This window comes from Megalops cyprinoides, chromosome 11 (genome assembly GCF_013368585.1).
Source record: "Megalops cyprinoides isolate fMegCyp1 chromosome 11, fMegCyp1.pri, whole genome shotgun sequence".
In the NCBI taxonomy this organism is placed as follows: Eukaryota; Metazoa; Chordata; class Actinopteri; order Elopiformes; family Megalopidae; genus Megalops; species Megalops cyprinoides.
The window spans coordinates 11,030,772-11,056,690 of record NC_050593.1 but is presented as its reverse complement, the minus strand read 5'-3'; the positions used below and the strand labels follow the sequence as shown (position 1 = coordinate 11,056,690).

The 25,919-nt window shown below is 44.3% G+C and overlaps 2 protein-coding genes across 2 annotated transcripts in view; both read right to left on the bottom strand.

Moving 5' to 3' along the window:
* Positions 1-969: 969 nt before the first annotated feature.
* On the bottom strand, positions 970-15,302 carry LOC118785465 (solute carrier family 15 member 1-like). The gene is made up of 24 exons (XM_036540121.1): positions 15,246-15,302; positions 11,984-12,037; positions 11,618-11,655; positions 10,991-11,075; positions 10,373-10,514; positions 10,134-10,253; positions 9,106-9,205; positions 8,605-8,695; positions 7,874-7,957; positions 7,689-7,771; positions 7,164-7,250; positions 6,753-6,842; positions 6,461-6,505; positions 6,324-6,356; positions 6,141-6,229; positions 5,506-5,587; positions 4,873-4,989; positions 4,064-4,198; positions 3,526-3,572; positions 3,111-3,218; positions 2,472-2,586; positions 2,223-2,360; positions 1,777-1,884; positions 970-1,531 (listed from the first exon to the last, which is right to left on the bottom strand). Exons 1-24 carry the CDS (start codon positions 15,286-15,288, stop codon positions 1,310-1,312), a joined length of 2,256 nt encoding a protein of 751 aa, XP_036396014.1. The 5' UTR covers positions 15,289-15,302; the 3' UTR covers positions 970-1,309.
* Positions 15,303-16,150: 848 nt separating this feature from the next.
* The window catches only part of LOC118785756 (dedicator of cytokinesis protein 9-like), a 71,496-nt gene continuing 61,727 nt past the window's right edge, over positions 16,151-25,919 (bottom strand). Inside the window, exons 46-55 of the mRNA XM_036540668.1 lie at positions 24,923-25,045; positions 24,503-24,616; positions 24,031-24,036; positions 23,259-23,294; positions 21,754-21,900; positions 19,921-20,131; positions 18,589-18,779; positions 17,990-18,090; positions 17,580-17,718; positions 16,151-17,216 (exon numbers count right to left, since the gene is read on the bottom strand). Of these exons, the coding sequence (XP_036396561.1) occupies positions 17,091-17,216; positions 17,580-17,718; positions 17,990-18,090; positions 18,589-18,779; positions 19,921-20,131; positions 21,754-21,900; positions 23,259-23,294; positions 24,031-24,036; positions 24,503-24,616; positions 24,923-25,045 (1,194 nt within the window). The 3' untranslated portion in view covers positions 16,151-17,090. The remainder of the gene's footprint in view (positions 17,217-17,579; positions 17,719-17,989; positions 18,091-18,588; positions 18,780-19,920; positions 20,132-21,753; positions 21,901-23,258; positions 23,295-24,030; positions 24,037-24,502; positions 24,617-24,922; positions 25,046-25,919) is intronic.

The window sequence follows — 25,919 nt, the reverse complement described above, 5'->3', positions numbered from 1 at the left end:
TTATTTTGAAGTGAATTGATTGCCTTCTGTTATTTTACTGAGGTGTTCATATTGATATATTAATATTTTATTAATACTGAATGATTTAAAAAATCAATGATCATTAAACATTTAATAACATACAACTACATTCATTTATTAGACATCATAATGTATTTAGGGAATTGTTTCAATTGATTTATAGGGGTCCATGTGAATGTGGTGGTACCGGCCACCTGCACTGGGGCCAGTGGTATAGTATACTTGGTATGGTCAATGAAGCACACTTCAGGAATCTTGGAATTTGATATGAACTAAAAATTCCAAGAATATGCTAACATTCGCCAACTTTCCCTAACTGATGATATCTTTAGAATAGGTATGACTCGATATATAAAGAAACACAGAATAACTCTAAAATAAGTGTGGTGTATGGCATAGCTTAAGGCAGTATATAATGTTAGTTTTTTGTTGACATCACTAGCACCGTCACACTTTTTACCATTTTGCCAAAATATGATACATCCATTGTGTCATATTGTGTGGGTCATAGTTTTATGGATTAACTGACCAGTAAACAAAAACAATAAGGCACAGCCTGAATCCATTGTTTTTGTTTTTAAATTTATTTAAACTCTTATTGATTGACAGGAACATGTTTGTCACACAGTTTTACTGTTCAACATGACTGAGAGAGAAGCAGCTTCATTAAGGTGTCTCTGTGTGTTGGTGGAGCGACTGGCCCCATCATGTACAAAAGCACAATAACAATGATAAAAATACAAGTTACACATAATACTTACAAAAGCTGGAATGGACATGTATTTTACCTCTTTGGTAACCCCAATAAAATGAATGAAAAAAAATTATTGTAAAAAAAATTATTTACAATATTAAGGTAATTATCCCGCAAAGCTGGAATCTGAGATGGTATTTTTTCATGAACACCGTTCACATCTTTTAAAGATTTTAAATTTCAGTCACTGGAAACTAAAGTATAATAAAGTGTCATGCTTCTTGTTTTGTTCAGCTCTCTCCCAAAAACTGGAGCGATTCACTCTTCCCTTTCAAAAGCCACTCTTACGCAATACTACACTGCATGGTGTTTCACCAGCTCCATCGCTGTCATGGACACAACCGTCTTAATCTCAGTTTGGAAGCACCTTGGTGTCAGGGGTAGAATGATCTGATGCCGGTGAAGCATTACGTTCTATTTACTCATAACAGACTGTCCTCTTTGAGCACTGCAGGGCTGTGCCATAGCCCCAGATGCATGACACCAAACCAATTCAACCCACTGGGGCAAAAAAAAAGAAGCTTATCGAGGTGTTTAGATCTTGGTTTGCTTGATGTCTTCGTCGTGGTGCTCGATGGAGTCTTTCTTCTTCATTGGGATGCTGTCCTTCTCCTGTTTCTTTTCTTCTTCTGTTCCATCCTTGTTGAACTGGGCTTCTATCTCTGAAGGGTCCACGTAAGTGTAGAAGTAGGCCATCACAGCAAAGATTATGCACACTGCCACCAGGAGGGAGGCAAAAAGGATGTACTCTGCCCACTGTGGACACAAGCAAACATACACGCTCACATACAGAAGTGAAAAACCCACCAGATCTGTCATTCTAATGATCAACAAATGTGTCATTTGTACCAAAGATTTATGAATTGCACGCATGCACATTTGCACAGGCACACACACACACACACACACACACACACACACACATACACACACATGCATGCACATATGCACAGACACACAAGCGCACACACACAAACAAACACACACACATACACACACACCTGATCTGGGAGCTGTGCTGCCTCTGCCACAATCAGCACAATGATGTTGCCCACGGCGACAGTAAACAGCCATCCAGCCTGAAGCACTGACTTCATGTTGCTTGGAGCCTGGAGAGTGAGAGACGTTGCACATCACATGCGAGCATATGGGTCAAAATCAGCTGCATGACTTGAAGGCACCAGCTGTGAGGTTATTTTAATTAGCCTTGAGGTCTAATAACAAAGGCTTCAGATATGTAGTCATATCACCCGGCACATCAGAACCTCGGAAACATGATATAGGAGGTGAATTTTCCAACAAAAGCATTTCAGACCGCTTATGCTAAAGGCCTAGAAAGACTCCTATCCTTCCATCTATTCTGCCATAGAGACCGGGGACCCAATCTACATCACATAACATTACATGTCTACTGTCTACTTGTTTGACAAGAAGGTGCGCCCCCTACCTGTGAGTAGGAGAACTCAAGGCCGGTGACAGAGAAGACCACCTCTCCAGTGGTCATGAGGAAGTACTGTGGGATCTGCCAGGCCATGTGGAAGGTGTTGGGTTTGATGTCCATAATAGGCTCTATGGTAGATGTGCACTGGTTCAAAGATATGAGCAAAACAGAAAAAAATCAATCCCCTGTACAGGTAGTTGACTGGCCAAGGTTTTTATCTAAAAAACACAATTTTTAAACATGAAGCCAACTCACATTTTGGTCCCATTTGAATGTGCTGGGGATGAGGACAGTGAAAGAGCTACCAAATCCCAGTGTCATGGTGAATTCACACGTGTCCCCTGCATCATTCTTGATTGTGAAGGTGGTCCTGAGGAGACAGAGGGGACACCCTAAATTATCAGTATCTTTACAGAGGGACATTATCAGCCCTTAATACAGCAAATGCTACCTTTCACAGTGCTAACCATGTACAGAAAGGAAATCTCTCACATCCCTGACCAAACCTGTGCAGGTACATCGATGAAACCAGCAGAAAGGACAAAGCTGCTAGAATACAAGACTACTACTCAATAGATGAAGATTCAGCTTATTCAATGAGAATTGCAAAGACCACAACATGTTCAGATTTTTCATTCAGTCCTATAAAGTGCCAAAGGAGACAAAAGTATTGCAGAGTCTACTGTGGAATACAGGTAGTATCAAGAAGCACGTCATGTCATGAAGGCTTGAAACTGTATCTAAGAGTAAAGGCCACTCCCTGTTATTCAAATGGCTGTTTCTCAGCAGCAGGTGGTAGAATGACAGAGTGCTGTATGATAGATGTGGTATATAGATACACGGATGTACATGTACTTGTGTAAATTAGCCCTATAGTCCTGTGAAGATACTTACTTCCCCTCCGGTATCTGAGAGTAGTTTGAAGCAGTGTAGGGCCAAACCGCTCCATAGTCTGTTTTACTTGTTGACACGTTCAATACTGAATCCATACCATTCACAAATCTGGAAAAAAAGGAATAAAATAATAAGGCTTCAGCCCCCAAAAGAATAACAATATCACAGCAAATGTTCTGTAAGGACCATGACCCTGCACCTTTCCCTCCACCAAATCCTTGTTCTTTTTTTTTTATAGGGTTTTCTGCTGTATGTTAAGCTCAGTATAATGGCATGAGAGAAAGTCAATTTGTCTCCTTTTTTCCCTCTCTTTCCTCACAGTGGAGTATGGACCTAAGCAGAAATGCCCTATCCGTGAGAGCAGATCGCTACAGTATTGGGAACTTAACGTCAGTGTCTTTTCATGCCAGCTTACCTGATGGCATTATTGCCTTCCTCTGGCTTTTTAGTTATATCGTCGATCTGGAAGAGGAAAATATAAGAGTCACGCGTCAATGAGATCTTCTGGACACTGCCTTCTGGGGCCTCACATCAAAAAGGTTTCAGTCATAAAGAAAAAAACAAGAGCGTGTGCTGTCACTGGAGCTTCCTCCAGCCCGTCTGGGATCAGGTGACAGACGTTATCTGGAGAGAGTGAGGCTTTATAAGCCCCCAATTGGGTGGAGCCAACAGGGGTTGTTAACAGCTCACTGTTTGGAGCCAATTATAGTGTATTTGCTATGACAAGCATTGTGAGTGGTTCAGAGGAATCAGTGACTGAGAACACATTGCACATCTGCCTATTTCAGGGTTCACTTTTCCTGCTCTTGTCTGTAATCAGGAAGCAGGAATCGTCTTGGATAAAATAAGCCAAACACCTTTTGACTTGCCCAGGGACAGGACTGGATGAGTCTGTTAAAACAGTGCCATCTGCACAGTTTCACTGTGTGAACAGCGAGCAGTGTGATACTTACCAAATCCATTGTTTTGTTGGCAGGGTCGATCAGCAGAGTCTCCCGTGCTCCTTTCTGTAAGTAGACTGTCTCACTTATAGAGGCCACAGAGACCTTTATGCTGGCTGTGTCATACGTCGTGTAATCCACAGTGGCCTGCAGGGAGAAATGGAATAAAGTATGTTTAGAATAGCATTACAAATTTATATGAACTGTTGAAATGCAAACTCCCTCTAGTGGAGAGTCAGGGAAGGGCAAGTCCCTGGAAAGAGTTTGCATCTGATCCCTCTCATCTTGTACAAATGTGAAGATTGTGCATCTTTGCCCCTAATTGATTTTTTTTTCTACTTTGTGTATGACGTGAAAAGGAATTTTACATATTCCTTATTTGGTGGCTTTCAAGACAACAAGCTCAAAGCTGCTTGTTTAGGCCTTGAATGAGTTTATTTGTGCCTATCCCTAGATATGTGCTCTCAGAGGCCAAGTACTGTGATACCACATGCAGAGGTGTGGAAAAATGGAAGGTTGCATTTAGTGGAGGGGTACGACCCAGATGTGACTTTCACCACTACCTGCAAGAGCCAGGTGGAGGTGTGGTGCAGTGGTTAGGGGAGTGGACTGCCTATAAAAAAGGTTGCAGGACAGATTCCCAAGCGGAGCATTAAATATAGGCTTTAGTTGGATATGGCCCTCTAAGAAATAACACAACAATACAACATACAGCTTAGCAAACCAAACTTACTCCCCTTTTCAAAATGCATGTCATGTTAAAAAAATTCCAGCTTGCTTTGTCATGGTCAGTACATAAGGTGGTATTGCTATCTGCTTACCTGAAAAGCGCCAACATGCATAGTTTCGGTGCCAACAGTTATGTCCACAGGGTTGCCACCCAGGTTTAGGAATTTCACCTGACTTTGGGATTTGGATGGGAAGGTTGGCAAGGTTTTCTGTAAGAGAGCACACAGTGACAGGGTGAATTAGCACTCATGTGCTCTCTGCTCATGTACATTGGCATCGCCCTGATTCAAGAGACTGTATTCATCTGCTAACATGAAGGTCACAAACAGGCACATGCACATGTGCACAAAAGCAGACACACTATTACACACACACACACACACACACACACACATACAAGCACACGTACATAGACACATACACTCTCTCCAATGCCCCCTTCTAATGTCTACAGCAGAAATTCTATGAGATTTGGTCGGCTGTGAGCTCTGGCGTACATGTATTTATAAAAGAAATCCAGGGAACGTGTTTATCTGGCCATACCAAGCTTGTACCATACAACTGACCCCGACAGGACTGATGTATAACAACCAAAGACTTTCCCTGTGTTTTTAATCTTCTAAAAAAAGTCTCTGTTTCCTTTATGGTCAGATTAGAGCTGTGTGTGTACAGGTTGTACATGGCTGGTTCATGGGCTCTCCGGATTGGTCGACGGCCTCACTCACGTCAATCTCGATCTGCACCAGCGCTGCTGCCACGAAGGCCAGGCCCGCCAGCAGCATCCCCACGGTCATTCTCTTCAGAGGCCTGCAGAGCAGAGACAGGCGGTCAGACCTGCGATCCTTTCTAACCACGCTGCCTGGCTCCTGGGTGCGGTAGCCAGAGAGCAGCCACGGCTCTCACGACTGCAGAAACAACCAATGCTGGTGAGCCCACACCTACAGCGCATTCCACACACAATGCAATGCTGGGATCCGCCGGCGTGTTTCCATCCACCTACGTAATATGTAATTTCATCCTGAAGGGGGCGACGGTGAGCTGAATCCGAACCCACACAGGTATGCAAGTAGGCATGCATGCGTGTATTGGGACGATATAGCGTAGGCCAGTCAGAACCCAGAGAGCACGTCTTTAAACTGCAGGATAAGGAAAGTGTGGTACCAGGAACCAGCTCAGACACAGGGAGGACATGCAAACTCAGCACAGACAGAGTTGAACCCTGGCCCCTGGGGGTGTAAGGCTTCTGTGCTAACCACCAGAAATAACACGGGTCTTTATTCTCCACAGACTGACCTTTTAGTTCTGTGCGTGCGCAATTGGCTCAGAAATACTTGTGACGTTTCAGGAGGGCGAGACTCACGTGAAGTTGAGGCCGCACTTCTTGATCAGCGGGTAGACAGCGCTGTCCACGATGGGCACCAGCACCAAGATGAGGATCGGGTTCACAGTCTGCCCAAAAGAAGGAGCTTTAACACTGAAGAACTGAGCTGAGGCTCAATCACATCGGTGGGAAAGCGTCCGGAGCTTGACCTCTGTGACTCACCTGCATTTGATCCGGCTGAATGATGAGAGCTCCCTGAAAAGAAAGCACGGGACTGTAAGTGACTTTGCTCCACGGCAAACGGAGGGGGATATGAGTCACATTAAAATGTGTCCTTCCGAGGACGCTGAGACACTTACAAAGTTCCCGTCCATGGTGGTGGCCTGGAGGGTCCAGCGCGAGCCCTGCAAACGGAGTCACAGTCTGCTTAGAGAGTCCATTCCTCACACACTTCCCTCCTCTTTCCACACGGACAACATATAGCATGGTAACCACAGCTGTCAGTGCGCCCTGGCTCAGTTTTTACTTCTGAAAATGCACCTGTGTTTAAATTTGTCTGTATCGAATTAAGCTGTGCTTTTAGTTGGCCGGGTTACGGGCCTCCATTCATTTTGTCTTATCCAACAGACACTAAGAAAGAAGCCCTGTTACCTGCTGGTCGAACAGCGCCCAGAACATAGGCAGCGGGATGTAAAGGAACAGAACCTTCAGCACCATCTTGATTTGAGCGATGAGGAGTTTCTGAAGGAAGACAGGAGCAGAGAGAGAGAGAGAGTCGGGACAGAGGAAGGGTTATTTCCAGTCCTGGATTAGGCACGTCTACACTGGTGCAGTATTTAGCATGCAGTGTGTGGTGTGCAGTTCTTGGTGTACAGCGCATCATATCCAATGTGTGGTATGCGGTGTGCACAGTGAATAGTGAGTAGTTTGTAGAGTGAGGTGTGTGTTGTGCAGTGCACAGTGATTTGTATGCAGTGTGCAGTGCGTAGTGTGCAGTGTTGAGCGTGCAGTGTGTAGTGTGCGGTATAGTATGACCCGTGCGTAGTCTGAGAGTGGACATACGTCATATTTCTCGTTGGCCCAGTCCATCCAGTGCTCTCGCTTGGGATGCTGTTTGCTTCTGTGCCTGAAGCGGTTCTTCAATGCAAACTGAAGAAGAAAGGACAGGCCCAGATCAGTCAACCTCTCACAATTATTAAAGTTATCTGTTTTAGTTTAGGTGGAGAGAACAGCATTCATGTAAACTAAAACAGGCTTGTCACACATACAGCATACTGCAGTACTGTTCACAACCAGGTGCAAAAACGTTACTGTCTGATACGTGCAGAAAGAGCTGCCCAGACACAATGAGGACAATTTTTCTCAAAGTAACTATCTATACGACTGAATGACGGTACAAAGAGAATGCAAAAAACATGGTCAGTGTATTTCTGCCCTTCATAACTGATCTAAGATCAGGCTTCCCTTCCCCAGTCCTCACCTCCACAATTTAATATCAAATTTTGATGTTGATCTGGGATCAGACGCAAAGGACAGAGACCACCTAAATCAATCACAGGCTCTGAAGGCGAGTTAGGCCTGACTCACCCCAATGCACTTGCAGACTTCCAGCATGATGTTGCCTTTTGGGGCCGCCTTGGTGTACATGCTGCTCCCGACGATGAACACAACTGCAGAGGACACACAGACACGAAATCAGCGGCCTTCAGACACAGCCCACGGAGAATAAAGACAGGGGCTGGAGAACAGAGGCGCCGTGGGAAGGAGCTTACGCAGGGCGACCACCATGAGGGCGGCGGGGACGCCGAAGGCCAGCGAGTAGCACTTCTGCTGGGACCTGATGCCGCACTCCTGACCTGTGGATGGAACGGGGACACACGGGGAAGACTGTGTCACACCGTCATAGTCCCACAGACTTCTCATCATTTATACTCATTACTTGACCATTTAGCAGACGGTCGGGTCTTGTCAAAAGCAATGTGTAAGGCCATTGGCACAATGTATTAATTGAACGTCACAGGAGTAGCAAGAGCACTAAAAAACAAAACTGGCTGTAGCTTTGGAACCTAGCATGAAGCTGCAAAAGCATGGATATAAACAGCTATTGTTCCAGCATAAATTGACACACAACTAACTAACAATCACACTTAAGAGGAACACACCGACATCATACCAACACGCACATTGAGCCTAATTATAATCTACCAGAAAGACATTGCTTATTTCATATCCCATCAGTTTTCACCGAGCACAATTCTCTCTGTTTTGTCTCCCTAGTATTAGGCATTGTGCTGTTTTAGTCAGCACCATAGGAAATACCCAGGGCATAACTGGGAGGCCCCCCTCACTGGAGAGTACTGAGGCTATATTACTTGTGATGGGAGAGCGAGGCTTCTTGAACCCCGTAATGAGTGGAAGCTTCACTCTGCTGTCACTGTACCAAGGCACCTTCCCTGCCTTTTGGCAGACCCATTTGGGCTGATGTCACAGCTGTGACTCATACCTCTGAGGATTGGAGTGATGATGGTGGACAGGAGACTTCCAGCGTTGATGGACAGGTAGAAGATGGAGAAGAACGTGCTCCTCTGTTTCTCCTGCAGAAAAGTGACAGTGAGAAGGGCTGAGTGACACCCCAGTGACAACTCTCAAAGGGCCCCGATTTTGAATAATGACTGAGAAGAAGGAGAGATGTGAATACTGAACAAAACTTCTTTCCATATCACAATATCGCTGCTGACAAAAGCTCAAAAAATAAATATCGCTTTCTTGGAATTTCATTGTTATTGCTCTTGACTTTTGATATCGTTATTATCAGTATTGCAGTATGCCATAAATGCTTCTTGGGCTTGGCCTTGGAGAGAGACAATAAATGAATATCTGCTTTATTGGGTCCTGGCGTGGTCCCAGGCTATGGAGAGAATGTCTGGGTCTGAAGCTGGTTCTATCAGCAGGTGAAAAGGGGGAAGAGGCGATGGCTAGAAAATGTGGGTGTGGTGGACCTCACCTGGTGGTCCTCAAACTGGTCCCCACCGAAGGCCGCCACGCAGGGCTTGATCCCACCCGTCCCCAGGGCGATGAGCAGCAGCCCCACCATGGAGAGCACACTAGGATAGGCCGAAAATGCAACCTTTACCATTTTGAGTGGGCACCCTTCTCTGTAGCAACTGTAGCTGAGCGGGCAACCTTCTCTGTAGCAACTTACATATCATAATTTTTTTCCACAACAACCCAGGTAAAGCACTGCTGAAGGGTATAACAGTAGAAATGAACCAGCGGCCTTTAGGTCACAAACCCACTTCTTTAGCTAGGACACCACATTGCTGCCCAGCTAACACTCCCACTGACAGGCTGATGTTTCTTTTATCTCACGCCAGTGAATCTGTTCTTCACAATTAGCTTTCCAGTTTGAGTGTACATCACCTATCGACAGCTGATTCCACCATGATGGACCCTTGTATACCTCACTAAAATAATTATCAAACAGAGCTAAACCCTCTGTCTCTCATATTTGTAGATCACCAGCATCCTCCGCATCATACACTAACTCTTAGATTCCCTGAATTTTAAACATCTTTCCTCAACTTTGACTCAAAATTAAGTTACCTTCACAAACACAGTTTGATGAGTTCAGCACTCATCAAGTTGTTGTGTTTCTTTTGGAAAAAAAAATTTAAATTTTGATTGAAACCAGATGAAACCAGATGTATGTCTGTTGCCATTAGGCCAACGTCATTCACCCAATCACAGCAACCCTATTGCTATTATACCAATAAATACCATATACAACCAACACAGTAACTGTTCTTAGACTACCATTATTCAGATATAACACTCACAACTATTGAGAAGGGACACTAACTGCATACTACTGAGTAAGTGGTGCACTGGGTCTTCCCACTGGATTCATACTAATATCTACTTTGGGTTTATGCTGAAGTACTAAGATGCATATTGGCACGGGAAATTATGCTCATTTATGAAAACAGCCATCTTCGACACTAGGTGGCGCTGCAGAGAGATCAGCGGACTCACACGTGGAGGGTCATGTTGTTCGGTGTTCCGTCCCCGTCCGTGTCCGTGATGTCGTGAATAGCACTCACCGCCATCACAGCCTGCCCGATGGTGTAGACGATGGACAGGTAGACGATGGTCCTGCGAGGGGGCACGAGATCAAAGGGTTACCTAGGGGTGACGGAGGGCGGGCTATGCATTCCACGCATCGGTAGTGGTGACCATGCCTGCCCCTCGGCGCCTTCCCCCCCGTCACTCACTTGAACTTCCCCAGCCAGGAGTCGGCCACGATGGCACCCAGGATGGGCGTCAGGTAGCAGAGGGCCACAAAGGTGTGGTAGATGGAGGTGGCCATGTCATCATCCCACTTCAGGAAGTACCTGAAGTACAGGACCAGCACCGCTGTGGAGTGGAAAGAGACATTGGAGAAGCATGTGAGTCAACACTAATTGCTGATTACCCAGGGTGAACTACACAGCTGACATTTTACGACGTTATCCATTTGCACAGCTGGGTATTTACATTACATCATTGTCATTTAGCGGATGCTCTTATCCAGAGTGACTTACATAGGTTACGGTTTTTACATGTTATCCATTTATATAGCTGGATATTTACTGAGGAAATTCTTGCCCAACTATACAGCAGCAGTGCCCCAGTGGGGAATCGATCCAGCAACCTTTCGGTTACAAGCCCTGTTCCTTACTATTATGCTCCACTGCTGCCCCCAAAAATCAGTTTGGTTTCAGCACAGTGCAATGGCACAATCCTGACTTGGGAATCGAACCCGGGACTCCCAACTGCAAAGTGACACAGCTGGGTCTGTGTATCACAGCACTTGCACCGATGGCTGTTGTCGCAGTGGCCTCGGTCCTTACCTCGCATTCCATAGTAGGAGAATCTCTCGCAGAACTCATTCACCACAATGAAGAAGATGCTGAGGGGGTAGCCACAGACCTCCACCTGAGAACACAGGAGACAGAGCTCTGTGAGGAGCTGACACAGGGGTGCGCTCCTGTAAGGAGGCGTTAGGAAGCACGTCTTTTTAGATGCGTTTTAAAAAGAGCAATGACTCATTACTAGTGATGGTCAGATTAACTTCTTTCGGGTACATTGACATGACATCCTGCCATATGGCACAGCTGCTTGTGTAAACGCTTGAACAAACTCTGACAAGCTGATGGAAAATTAAGCCAAAGTGTTCTAATAACAACTGTGACAAAATTGTGTCAACAATTGAACTGAGGGCTAATCATCGAAGACCATTTATCTTGGTTCAAGTATTCCAGATGACAAGGAAAGAGATTTAGCAACATATAGTACAAGGACCTTTTTGGAACTTAGGCCTTTTTGAACAAATTACACTTGTAATCCAGGGAACTCCCAGCCTGCATGATCCAATGTCTGCAACTGAGGCTTTTAAATGAGGTGGAATTGAAGGAATTAATGTTGTATTTTTCCACACCTCTGTTGAGTTCAGATTGGGAATGACACATCAAAATTACCTTTTTCTTGGGCTTCTTCAGGTCCTGCTTCTCAGAGTCTGTTTAAAATAAAACCGAACACCAGACAAGATTGGCAACAACGTCTTATATCACAGGTCACAGAACTTCATAAGAAGAAGAAATCTCCAAAAAATGCCAATGGATAAATAAATAAAAAATAAAAAGCAGCCTAATAAAGAAACGCATAAATATCCATAAATATTGACATAAAACAATTGAGCTATAACATTGTTGAATGAGTCTGACATTTTAACAACCTATAATTAATGTATTAAGTTATTTAAAAAGAATTTTGTATTAAATAAGTTTAATACAAAAAACAGCAAATTTGAGAGACGTCTCTGAGATGCTGCTCTCCTGACCCACCTGTCATGATTGCAGTGTATGGAGATAGCTCCTGGTCCTCTCCCGTTAAAGATCCTACAGCAAAGAGACAGAATCCCTTACGCTCGGCAAACTTAAAGGCTGAGGGGGAGGGGGGCCAGGGGCCTTTTGTAACCTGCGCTGTGATTAGGGCTTGGGAGGTGGACTGCGCCCTGCATTTATGGCACCCTGCGAGAACACGAGGGGGGCAAGGAGAGACAGGGGGCGGGGGCGGGGGCGGGGGTGGCGTAGGGTGCACTCAGGTGGTTGTGGAGACGCAGGCGCAGGTGGGTGGGCCTGGGGATGGCTGTTGCCAGCGTGGCTGTGCTGTACTAGGGACAGAGCCAAGCCCGCCTCCAGGACATGAGATTGAAGAAGTCAGCTTTCTTCGATGTTGTCTTGTCATCTTTTTATGGTAAGGGAGAAATGCTGTGTTTTATCTGTGTTTGGGCCTTCTGCTGCTAGCCCTGGTGAGAGGAACGCTTCTGCATCGGCCCAAGGAGCCAAGTCATTGTTTCCTCAGAGGGCCCTGCTTGGACAAATGAACGCAGGCTTTCAAGAGAATGATGTTCCTGGAGAGTGCTGTGGTGAAATGAATAAGACCAGGCCAGTGACCTATGTGGGACTCTACCAGTTAGTCCCCCATAGGAAATATGAAAGACAGGCCATCTAACCATAGCAAAATGCACTCTAACTGCCACATGGGACTTTGTAAGCATGCATATGTAACGTAAGTATACAAAGAGCAGTCTGTCTGGGCCCCGATTGTCAGTATATGTGGACATAACCTCCTAAGAAAAATACATTCCAGGAAACAGGATGAAAAAACCCCACACACAACAGCTGCTTATGAATGCAATGATGAAAATTGCAGTGATGAAAATTCAAAATATTTCCTTTATGACAAACTGTGACATTAACTTTAAATTTGAACATTAAATACATTTAATATTCATAGGGGTTGAGGTTGTTGCAAATTTTTTCAAGGGTTTTTGATACTGATATTAATTTTGTTTACTTTGTTGTTTGCATTTTATGTGGGACCACATGCCAATGAGGAAACAAGGAAAAAAATGGGCTCTGAAAAGTAATATGAAACAATTATGTTATGTTGTTAACATACAAAAAATACAGACTCATCCAGGACATAAAACAAAGCACTTGTCCAGATTAAATTCATGATGAATATATCAGAATAACATTTTGCAAATTATGTAACTTTCAGTCTCTTTTGTAGAGCATGTGACTTTGTATTGTTTGTTTTGTTACGTCAAAATGCAAGTGCACACCAAAGTCTGACCTGTCTGTGAAGATTCCAGCCACGCGGGTCAGCCAGACTCTCAGTAAAGGTACAGTAGATAACACTCACATGTTAGAAGTACCGGATTGACCTTCTCACGTGCACACAGGCACTCCAAAATGCTTTCAGAGAATTATCTTTGTAAGAACAGCCAGGTTATCTGCAATCTAAATACATTGCTGGAGGGCAGGATTGCAATGTCCCATTTAAGATTTAAACCTGCAACCTCTGATTAAGCTTTGTTTGTGGAGCCAGTACAAAACAGGATCTAATTCACACCACAGAGTGCAAACACCCCAACAGAACTGTACAACACAGCCGATAAACGAACCACAAAAGACAAGCACACACCTGCAGTCTGAAACGAGAAAAGAGACATGAACCTGTTTCACTCACATCTGAAACATGGTGCTCGGCAATCCCCCCGCCACTTTGAACAACCTGTTTTTAACACTCTGGGTCTGGGTAGCGCTGTCACTGGATGAATCAGGATTAATCTCCCTTACTGGCGGCAGGAGAGCTTTCAAATGCGTCAGCACCTCTCTTTCAAAAAAAACACATGTGGCCTCAGCAACAAACCTCCAGCGTTGACTTTATTCAGTCACACACACACTGGCCTCTTTCTCTGGACATCAACATGGATCACAGGAGAACATGTCAAATGTAGGAGCCATTTTTAAGGAGTTCAGATAATATAATTTGAGTCATATTTAATGCTGAACTAATGTTACTTTTTGGTTAATGCTAAACTATTTTATCTACTGTCATAATCAAACAACACCCTAAATAAAAGTCTTCTGGATCATTACTAGCCATAAAAAAGGTTAATTTGGATCTGGCAATATTTCCTTATGGGGTTACTTGTGATTCATTTTGGCTTGTGACAGAAAGTCTTGTGATTAATTTATGATTAAAAAAAGTAGTAGTAGCAGTAATCCCATTTATGAGGAACTTCATGGAATTCAGTGGATTCATTAGTAAAGGACTGGACTCTGTACAGGAATTAGCCCTGATGTGCAAGTGTGGAGCATATAGGGAGTGTGTCCCATGTGAGAATGAGTGTTCATAGCATAGCGTAGGGAGAGTGTATTGTGTGTAGGGGGTGTGTATAATACATGGGGAGAGTGTATAGTGTGCACAGAGTGTGTATACCTTACATTCCATCCATTTAGCAGACACTCTTAACCAGAGTGACTTCCACCATGAAAGAACAGAAGTGTATCAATTCAGATTAAATGGGCAACAGTCTCAGGCCAGGCTAACAACATTCCCAGACCAGTGAGTGTGAGCGTAACACTATTCAAGTCGTACCGCAAGTTAACTTGTGCAACATGACTAGTCAGAAGAAGCCAAGTATACTACCATACATCAGTCATTAGATTACAGAATCCAAAACACATTGTGATACTACACGTGAAATAAAAAGTAACACAAGTGTATAGTGTATAGGGATATGTGTAGTGCGTAGAGAGTGTGTATGGTGTGTAGTGAGTGCATATAGTGCATAAGGACTGTGTACAGTGTATACAATATATAAGGAGTGTGTATAGTGTATAGGGTTTGATGCATTTGTAATATGCTTAAAACAAAAGCGAAAGCTGTCCAAGATATAGTACACTGAATAGCAGTGGCTTTTAAAGTAGTTTAAAACAACAGGGGCATAGAGAAGAACAGACATAATAATCGCTAATTTCTGTGTGGTTTCCTCACCTCTGCTTCATGTTACATTGACCAGTGTGCAGGCATACCCTTCTGAATGTTTTCATTTGAACATTCAGGCTTTTGCATTAGTAGCAAATCATTTGAGAGCTGCTTACAGCAGAGGTGTGCTCTCACACTGAATATGCAGTTATCTTTACGAGTAAAGAACACGTAGACAGTCATGTTACGGCTGGCGCAAAGTCCAGTGGCCATGACATGAAGCAGGCAAAGAGCAAACCCTGGAGAGAAACACAGTGGGCTCACCTCGGACCCAGGCCAGCCTTTTGTGCCAGCGGTGGGACACCATGATGCAGAACCTGCTGTTACACATCGTGCCGGATCCTAGCGGCCTCCTCCTCCCAGCCCAAAGATGTGCATTCGTTTCGCCCCTGTGCTGAACCGTGGAGCGTCCTGTCCCAGTCCCAAGGCAGAAACGCAACGCGAAGCAGCTACCTCTCAAGCCGGAGCGCCGTCAAAACAGTGGAAACTGGAACTGGTTCTACCAGGTTAGCCAGTGTGGAGCATGTCTGACTAGTGATAAAGAATTCAAGATGGCTTCCTTTACACAAAGAGGTCTCCTTGCGCAGAAAGGTGGCGATGTACAGACATAAACACAAATGGCCTTTTCATCCCTTGCTGGCCTCTACCAAGAATAACACTGTGACTGCAGCAGCACATGCCTTAGCAAAGACTCTCAGTCTTTCATTCCCAAGCCCTCACACAAAGAAATCAACATGCAGGTTTGGCAGTTTTTCAGAACTGAGGTTGAATTCTGACTATCCACATACTGAATTTCAGGGCAATACACCTGCAACATCAACAAAATCAGTTATCATTCCAGAAATACTGTACAACAGTGATGTTTAATTGATGATTAACGACCAAATAATGGAAACCGCCCTTTTCTCATGAGAGAGGAGCAAAACATGATCAAATGCTGTTTTTGTTTGATACAATTCAGAAATAAATTAATAAAGGAAAATGAAAACCCGAATGACCACAAAGACAACAACAGACAGAGGAGAAATGTGTCGAGATATTAGTGACCTTTAATTAAAAGAGAAGCATAAGGGCTCATTTTACATTTAAATACAGCAGAACAGTGACTTTCTGTTAAATAAAAAATAAAAACCCCTTTACTTCCCAAATATAAAATGATTTCATAAACAATAAAAATGAACATTAAAATGGCGAAAGCATCGTGGTACAAACGAACGCCTTTTTCGCAGCGTGGGCCGTCTCTGGGTCCACATCATCTTTACAGTGTATGAACCAAACACAACACCTCGCCCAAAAGACTCATATTGCACTCCTTTTTGTCTGTACAGGAACAACCAGTAGGGAATACAGTCGCTCTATGGCCTTGAACAGTTTTCCGTGGAAAGTCCTCAGCCCTCTGATGGTAATGGGTTGGAAATCTGAGGGCTAACGCTTTCATGGGAAAATCTTTTTAAAATAAGATGCATTTGTGTAGAAATATAATGTCTTCATTTACAGAGAGATTAGCGCAAATGTGCGGTATGCATACAACAAACAATATACATTGACGCACCTCGGTTTCCATCCAGAGGAGACATTTATCATACACTGGAATACTGTACATACAAAATTACTGACAAGAGTTCAGAACCTGTAAATAATAATAAGAAGAAAGAAAGAAGGGAGAGAAACTGTCAGATACACCCAGAGGGACAGTTACATGCATAAAGTGTTCTTCTTGCTTAGGAATCCCTGTTGGGAAGTCTCCACAGGAAATGCTACTGAAGAAGCCCATACAGACACGGGAGGCTGAAAGGACCGCACCTCGAAACGTCTGCTCCCCTATATCTCCTCACATCCTCCCCCTGTTCTCCATTTCTTTAGCTCCCGTTGCACCCCTGTCCTCTCATTTCCTCTCTTCCTGGCCGAACACAACTGCCCCCATCCAGCACAGAGACAGAGAGCTGGTGTCCTGCTTCATAAAACAGACGAGAAAGAGGGTCCTACAGAAGAGGGCGGGATGTTCGGGGGGAGGACGAGGGCATGTCAGTTCACGGACAAGCCGACAGACCGCCGCTCTCTCAGAGCGCACAGAGGCCGGAGGTCAAAGGTCAGAGTTCAGAGTTCGCCTCACGCCACGGAGGTGGAGCCGGAGATGCCCTGGATGGAGGCCCCCGTGGGCGTGCCGCTGATGGCGTTGAAGATGTGCAAAGAGTCCGGCAGGACGCTCTTCATGCCGTCCTCCACCGTGTGGATCTGGGGAGGGGAGAGCGGGAAATGAGACGACACGAGAGACGCAGGACGTCGGAAAGGCTGCGTTTATTTAAAAAAATGACCGGAAAATCCAAAACAAAAGCACGTTACCATCCAATCTGCCCATGTTGGCGCAAAGAAAATAAGAAGGAAAAAAAAAAGTTATTGTCATAAAGCCAAGCAGATCGCTCAATGTGAGCTTGCAACTAACAACGCACTATTGGACTGTGTACATCATGTCATCACATACGTGTGGTCTAATTTAACTGCAACTCTGTGATATTATTAATAGTCCAGACAGTTTCCTAAATGTGATAGACCCTGAAAACGAGCTGCTGGGATAGATGGAGGGCGACTCAGCCCTACCGGCTCGTGCATGATGGTGGACAGCTCCCTGGCCAGGTCCCTGTAGTTCGCCTTCATCTCATCATGGTACTCCTGCTGGTCCTCTTTAATCAGGCGCTCGTTGATGCCCAGGCCCTGGCCACAGGCGTCCACGAATTGCCTGTGTAAAAATGAAGTCCAGCACATCTCAGCAATGCTAAAGACAGCCATGTAGAGCAGTGGTGAGGGAACGGGCCATGTGATTCTTGTTGTAGCCTGGAGTCAGGTCTTCAACTACAATTGCTTCAGTTAAATTTATTAGATATTTAAAGGAATTATATGTAACATGTGAGCCATGTAAATTATCCTGAATGACGGCATTGACAAAGCTCAAAGCTAATAAATAATCTAAATGAATAATAATGATTTTTGTCCAGGGACCTTGGGCTTACCTGAAAACTTCTTTCAGCTGTTTGACCTTGTTATCAGGGTACTTCTTGGTGTTACAGTCATCCAGGAAAGCCCTGGCATATGCGAGCGGACCAGCATTTACCTGAAGGAAAGGGAAGGAGAAGGAGAGGCAAAGGGCCAATGACTTCACTTCCTTGTTTCAGTCACAAAGTAGACGGACAGCATCAAATTTACTACTTGGGTGGGATATGAGATATAACGCACCATTGCCTTCTCTTGAGGGTGATGCACACTCAGATTAATATGGGGGTCATGATGTGTGCGTGCATGCATTTGTGTGTATATGTAATGTCCATTCACCTCTTTGCAGATGTGTGAGTGTGTGTGTACGTATGAAAATGTGTATTTAAGTGTATGTAGATGTGTGACTCTAGGTAGATGTATATTTAAGTGTATGGAGATGTGTGAAGATGTACATGAGTATTTAAGTGGGTGTACATGTGTGCATATGTGTGCGTGTGTAGATGTGTATTTAAGTATACATACTTTAAGTATACATGAGTCTGCGTGCGTTTGTCTGTGTATGTAGATGTGTGTGTGTGTGTGTGTGTGTGTGTGTGTGTGTGTGTAGGACAGCCACCTGCACGCTGATGCTGCCCTGCAGTTTGAGCTGCAGCCGGATCATGTCCACGTCGGTGCTGGAACACAGTTGCCGCAGCTCCGCCACCTTCTTGCTCATCTCGTCGATGGCCACCTCGATGGGGTTCAGGTCCGAGTGGTGCTGGTACATCACCGCGATGCGCTTCTTCACGTAGGGGAAACAGTGCGTGGCTGGACAAGCACGGAGAGACACGACATGACATGACATTACATCACGTTGTTGTCATTAAGCAGATGCTCTGGAAACACTTACATATGTTACAGTTTTTACATGGTATCCATTTATACAGCTGGATATTTACTGAGGCGATTCTGGGTTAAGTACCTTGCCCAAGGGTACAGCAGCAGTGCCCCAGTGGGGAAATGAACCCGCAAACTTGGTTACAAGTCCTGCTCCTTACCACTATACTACACTGCCACCCCCAAGAGGAGTCTGCCATGAACCCTCAATACATCCTTACAAAGGGCTGTTTCATATTAGAAATTATTATTATTATAAACGTCCATAACACAGACAGAGAAAGTGTGGGGTTTGTCAGCGTTTGGGAAAAAGGTGAAAAAGCAGTTTATTGGGAACTGCCCCCTCAGCCTCCACTGTCGGTGAAAGTGCTATCAGGTAATAAAGATAACAGCCGCACTTTGGGATTTATCAGATCATATAACAATAAAACGCAGTCCAGCAGGACTGGGCAGGACAGTTAATTAAAAGCTGACAAGGTAAAAAACGAATCTGTGGAATATCGTATTGACCCAGGCACCTTCCAGGGGGTAGTGCTACCATTAAACGAACAGGGTTCATTATCCAGGAAATCAGACGGGCTCCCATTACCATCATTCATCCGTCATTTCCCCTGTGAGGATGGCTTGTGTTGAAACACAGGTTTGACTGGCAGGTCATGAAGCATTATGGGGTTATATGGATGGGCTGAGGGTCATGAGGTGAGATTCTGTAGATGGGTGGGGCTATCATTGTCTTTCTTTGTCATTTAGTGGACGCTGTTATCCAGAGTAATTGACGATTTTATCCATTTAGACAGCTGGATATTCACTGAGGCTAATGTGAGTTAAGTACCTTGCCCAAAGGTAGAACAGAAATGCCCTAGCGAGGAATCAAACCAACAACCTTCCAGCTACAAGCCCTGCTCCTTACCTTATGCCACACTGCTGTCCTAACTATGTGTTATCAGTGACTGCCCGATTTGAACCAATCATGATGCTGCTTGAATGGAGGAAAAAGTCCTGATTGGCTCATATGAGTGACTGTTTGCTGGACGCCGTGCGGTTATCCCACCCCGTCCGCGGGGACACCTACTGGTCAGTATGGTCCTGCGCTTGCACTGCTCCTCCACGCCACCCTGCTTCTTGCCCGAGACGGTGAAGGGCATCTCGAACACGAAGCGCCGGATGTTGTGGCTCCTCTCGAAGTCCGTCTTCCTGTCGGCCAGCTCCTTCTCCTCCAGGTAGGGCGTGACGTGGGTCACCTGGATGTAGGCGTACTTGGAGTCCAGATCTTTGGGATTCACCTGCGCAGAATTTTCCTTTGTTTGTCTGTTTGTTTCTGCACTCAATATGTGACCACAACTCGAAAAGGCTCGAACAAAGGCGACCTCGCTCCACACACACACAAACACGCACTGTCTCTCTTACAAACACGTGCATGCGCACACACACACACACACACGCAGTCTCTCTTACAAACACACACACACACACACACACACACACACAGTCTCTCTTACAAACACACACACACACACACACACACTAACACACACTGTCTCTTACAAACACACACACACACACACTGTCTCTCTTACAAACACACACACACACACACACACACACACACACACACACACACACACACACACGCACACACACACACACACACACACACACTGTCTCTCTTACAAACACACACACACTGTCTCTCTTACAAACACACACTGTTTCTCTTACAAACATACACACACACAAACACACACAGTCTCTCTTACAAACACACACACACACACGAACACACACTGTCTCTCTTACAAACACACACACACACACACACACACTCACACACACACACTGTCTCTCTTACAAACACACACACACACTGTCTCTCTTACAAACACACACTGTTTCTCTTACAAACACACACACACACACACACACACACACACACACACACACACACACACACACACACACACACACACACACACACACACACACACAGGGATGACGAGTATCATCAGTATGCATCAGTCCTTCCTTACTATGCAGCAATATTCGACATATTCATAAGTACAGTGCGATTATTCAAAACAAAACCCAGCATGCTGTTCACTTAGTGATATTGGATAATTAAGTGCAGAGGAAAGGAAACATTCCTCTTTCAGGATAATATTAAATGTATAAAGGTTATCAGTGGGAGAAGTATCATTCATGGTTTATAAGAGCACACCCTTAGGGCATTCTCATGAGACACACTGGCGCGTCACTCACAGATAGCACTGTCACAGATAAGGATAAGAGCATATTATTGTCAGTGGGCTTCCCTGGTCTGCATGCTTCATAAAAACATTTTAACAGGAACAACCCCACTACAACTCAAAACTGATTGGCTGTGGTTAATTAGCAGGGAAACAACAAAAAACACACACAAATATACTGTGAAGTACATCTACTTAGACAATCCAATCCAACCCTTACACAATTGTATCACCAGTCACTCAATCACACTGTGGCCTTAGAGATCATAGAGGCACCTATTAAATAATAAATGTCTTCAAACTACTTAATATACTGCAGAAAGTACAGCCATAATTCTAGGGCGGGCTTACGGCTCTGATTAAACTCCATCTTTAGGCTTCAGGGAAGTCACTATAGATTATATAAACACACAGAGACCTGACAGAGAAGACCAAAGTTGGCTGTAACCAGTGGATATCAGGTTCAGTTCCATGGTGGGACACTGGTAGAGATAAGGTGCTGAAACCTAAAACTGGACAGCCATCCAGCTTGGTACATGGATGACATATAACATCAACATAAAAATATAAACTATTTAGGTTGGAGGTATGATATCTGCCCATTAAAGTACACTGCTGGGCTGGTACACTCAGTGTTGGTCAGGCACTGAGACAGCTCTTACCTTTCCAGAATCCTGGATCATCTTCACATTCTCTGGGCCAAACTTGTCAGAGTAGAGTTTAAGCAGTCTCTGGGAGATCTCCGAGAGGGGGGTGAATTTGGGCTCTTTGTAGATGTACTCTTTGCCGTCCTCGTCCTCAAAAAAACCCTGAGAGGAAGGACAAAAACACAGACTTTGGTCTATGTGCTTTAACTGAAAACCGTCTGAGGTAAGAGTTAGGTGTACATAAAGCAGCACATGAAGGGATGTCTAAAGTGAGTAAAACAACTGTGGAAATAAACTGAGGGGAACGAAAAGACACTCATTAAACCACACGTGTTCAGAGACTCAAGTCACTCTCATGCCCTATACAACAACCCAGTAACAGAGAGAGAGAGAGAGAGAGAGAGAAAGAGAGAGAGAGAGTGTAATCAGGTGTGCGTGTGCTTATGACAGTGTGTGAAAGTGTGTGTGTTTTTATGAGTGAGTGTGTCTGAGAGAGTGAGAGACTGAGTGATATCACAATGATGAAGACCTTAAGAATGTGGCTAAATCTGTGAAGCACACCCCTGAAATCCATGGAGCCATAATTGGAGTGAGGTTTTTGGTGACCTCACACTCACACACACACACACACACACACACAGGAACACTTAGCTACAAGGAGGAAATGGCGATTTACATCATTACATCAATTTAACTGGGAAAACAGCATATTAACCTTCAACAGTTTCCATATGAGCCATAACTGTACAAAGTGGTTGCCATTTCATAAAACATTTACACTGAAGTAGATCAGCAAATGCTACTTTGCAATGTTTGAAGGCAAAGGGGCTGAACAGACAGCATGCAACCCTTTATACAGCAAAGGGGAATATGTCTAAGATGAGGAAGATGGTCAGAGGGCAGATCATAGCCATGATCCCAAGGACAGGAGTTTTAGTTCACTCCAATTCAAGCATGTTAGCATCAGCACACGAAGGAACACACCAATGCCCTTTCCACAGCTTAACCCTGTTTATCAAACTCGGAGAATGACTAACTAGAGTGAGCATTGTTTTATGTGTGAACATAAAGGTGCACTCTGAACACTGAAAGTAATGAGAGCGATGACAGCGAGGCTTCACGAACCCTGGAATGTGTGGAGCTACAGTGTGGTGGGTTGTGAATCACCGACTGGTACAAACCAATCAAACATCCTTGGATTCCATAGCGGCACACTATGATTGGCTCCCAATCAGTGAGTCACAGATAAGACTCGATGGCTCCACCCCTTTCAGGGTTCATCAAAACCTCACTCTCCAATTATGACCTTCTAAGTTAATCTTTGAGACAAGGTGGCTACTGGAAGCCTTGACAACACAGAGGCAACACTGCAATGCTGAAATGGATGATCTGGGTGGGGGTAATGACGCAGGGACATACAGTGGGACTCTGGCTACACTCACAAGGGGAACATCAGGAAGCCACAAAGCTCTTAATGCAGTGCATCTACTGCATCATTTGCTTTTATCATGTTTATTTACCTCCACATCCCTCTCACTCTCAGTAAACTGGTACTGCTACAAGGTCATAAAACAATAAAAAACAAAATGAAATTAAAGTTATTCCAAAAATCCACCCAGAGAACACACCTAGAAGCAGAAAAGTCACTTTTAGACTGAGGTACTATAGTTTAAAATGGATTCCTGAATGAATGCTCTGAAAAACCATCCTGAGGAAGGTGTCTAAATGGATGCACCAAACATTACTGGTCGGCACTGTAACAGTAGGGGCCCTCAAATTGTTGGATACTCGGAATGTCCCATCAAAAACTTTTCCTCAGTTTAAATTGTCTTTCAACACAGAGCTCACAAACATTTACAAGTACACATTAGACAGAAGTGTTAAATGGTAACAGCAAGATATCCATATACCATTTAACAGAAATCAGCAGGAGTCAACCATAGGTTTCAGAGACAACATTCTGCACATCTTTTAGATACTTCAAACAGAACACGCACAGAAGAAGCTAAAGGCGACAGAAGCTTAAAAAATCAATTCAAGTGCAAATGAGAGATGAAGCAAACTGATGAGGCTTTAACAGTGATAGCAAACCAGACTCAGAGGCCGTTTTTCCTTCCAGCTACATGCATTACTCTCGTAAAGCAATGAGATGCAACTCCGTGCCTGCGGAAAACGTGAAGCAGAGCACTATGGCCGGAAACGTGTTAATGGTGAATTAGAAGCCGAGAAGCACATCACACTCAAAGCGTTAGTCTGCTGAGAAGAGCTAGCAGAGCCTACTGCCCGACTTACCGCTGCCTTTGAGGAGGACAAAAAAGCAGAAAGACTTGATTAAAATAGATAATAAAACAGAGGTGGGTGATAGGGCTCATGCTTTTAAGAGTAGCACTGATTACTGCATTCATGCTCACTGAGGCCCTTGAATATGCAAAATCATAAGCAAAATCAGTCACTGGCAGCCGTGTCTCCCCAATAGGAGATGTTCTCTCAGCCAGGGTTTTGGTGGCACTTGTCAAAACCAAAATGTAAAGAGGTTAACTGCCTGAGGAAAAAAGACTATAAACAACTTAAAAACAACTCTCTACATTACAGTTAGCATCAGCATTGAAGACTGAATATTACTGAAATCACATTTAGGTGAAAGAGAGGTAAAAGGTCATGATTTTCTGCCCGAACAACATCAAGACTAGCCTCTGGTTCTGAACTCTGTCTGATAGGATTGCTGTTCGTTAGCTATGGCCCGTTCGGGCCACCATAGCCTCACCTGGCCGAAGAACGCCACTCTGAAGTACGTGCCCAGGAGCCTCTTGCCTGTGTGCATGACCTCCGTCACTTTGCTGTAGGCGCGGTGAAGCGTGTCGTAGAGGTGGGCCAGTTTCTGCAGAACAAACAACACCAACCATCATGTGGCTGGAGCTACAGCAAGGGTGAGCACTCTGACATTGATGGGACGTGCTCAGGTCTTCCGAGTGTCCCTGTCTCCTGGTTGACTCATTTGGTGACAATGCGCATGTCCCCTTCTTCAATAAAGGGTGTCTTTTCATAGTTCTACATGTCCGGAAGGAGCCAGCCAAAATTGTCTTTTGTACACTATTACTGCATTGCATGGTAGTTAATTGCTTAGATCCTGTGGTTTTATTCATGAGGCTGGCCTGTCATGTGTGAATGTTGCCAGGTGAAGTACCTCGAAATCCCGGCGTTTCTCGTAAATGGGGATGATGAGTTTGTAGATGTCCGATATGAGCTCGTAGCGCTCCGCCTTCCACAGTCCGTCTGCACACTCCTCCAGCAGCTCCATGAGCACATCCTGCCAAGACAACCAGGGCTTATCCACAGTGGCCACAGGTAGGCGCTTTGAGAACGTGTGTAACCAAACAGCACACTGGAATTCATAGGCAAAAATGACCTATCCCCTTAGAGGTCTTACTGGTCAACTTAGACATCTATTCAATCAACCTGATATGTCTTCAGTTTTGAGAAATAAATTTTTGGCAGAACTAATTGCACCGTGTAAAACCAGTAAAAAGAATATTTTCCCAAATGAATTCATTTAAATTAATTTATTTTAAGTTCAATGTGTAATGACAAAGAGCACTGCAGAGGCGTCTTATTCCCAGCTAGGGAATGACAACTTTTTCTACATGATTACCATTGAATATGGCATTAAAATTTGATTAGGGGAGCTTAGAATATGATTAGAATTTGTTCCAGAGTAGAGTAGTTACAATGTTATCATAATGGTGATTAGAATGGGTTTAGAATGGAGAGGTGATGATGTCACACTAGAATATTAGTGATGTCACAGCCAGAAAGGTGACATCACAGTATATAATGATGATGTCACAATTAGAATGGTGATGATACAATAGTAAGAAAAACAGCAGAAGAAATATGACAAAGTACAATCCCAGTAATCATCAAAAGATCATCACTGCTTGAACACCTATTGCCCTTAAACAGAAGATGTCCATAACAACATTTATCGCATACCTATGATAAGTTTATGATAGTTATGATAGTTACCCTAAATGTAAAACAAAATTTTGTTTTTCTTCTTTCTTGCTCATGACTTGCATTGGAAATTGGCAGTTTATTCTAGTACTGTAACTCTTATGGAGGAGGTGCAAATTTCTCTCTCTGTGCTTAATGTCAGGTGATGGGGAAGTCTGATCCATCGTCAC

What these genes read in the sequence shown, in the direction of transcription:
- LOC118785465 (XM_036540121.1), bottom strand. Translation starts at nt 15,288, where the DNA reads ATGGTGTCCCACCGCTGGCACAAAAGGCTGGCCTGGGTCCGAG. An exon ending in GAAGGCAATAATGCCATCAG is followed by an intron (nt 3,219 to 3,525) that starts GTAAGCTGGCAT and finishes CTTTTTTTCCAG; the next exon opens with ATTTGTGAATGGTATGGATT. An exon ending in TCTCAGATACCGGAGGGGAA is followed by an intron (nt 2,587 to 3,110) that starts GTAAGTATCTTC and finishes CTGTCTCCTCAG; the next exon opens with GACCACCTTCACAATCAAGA.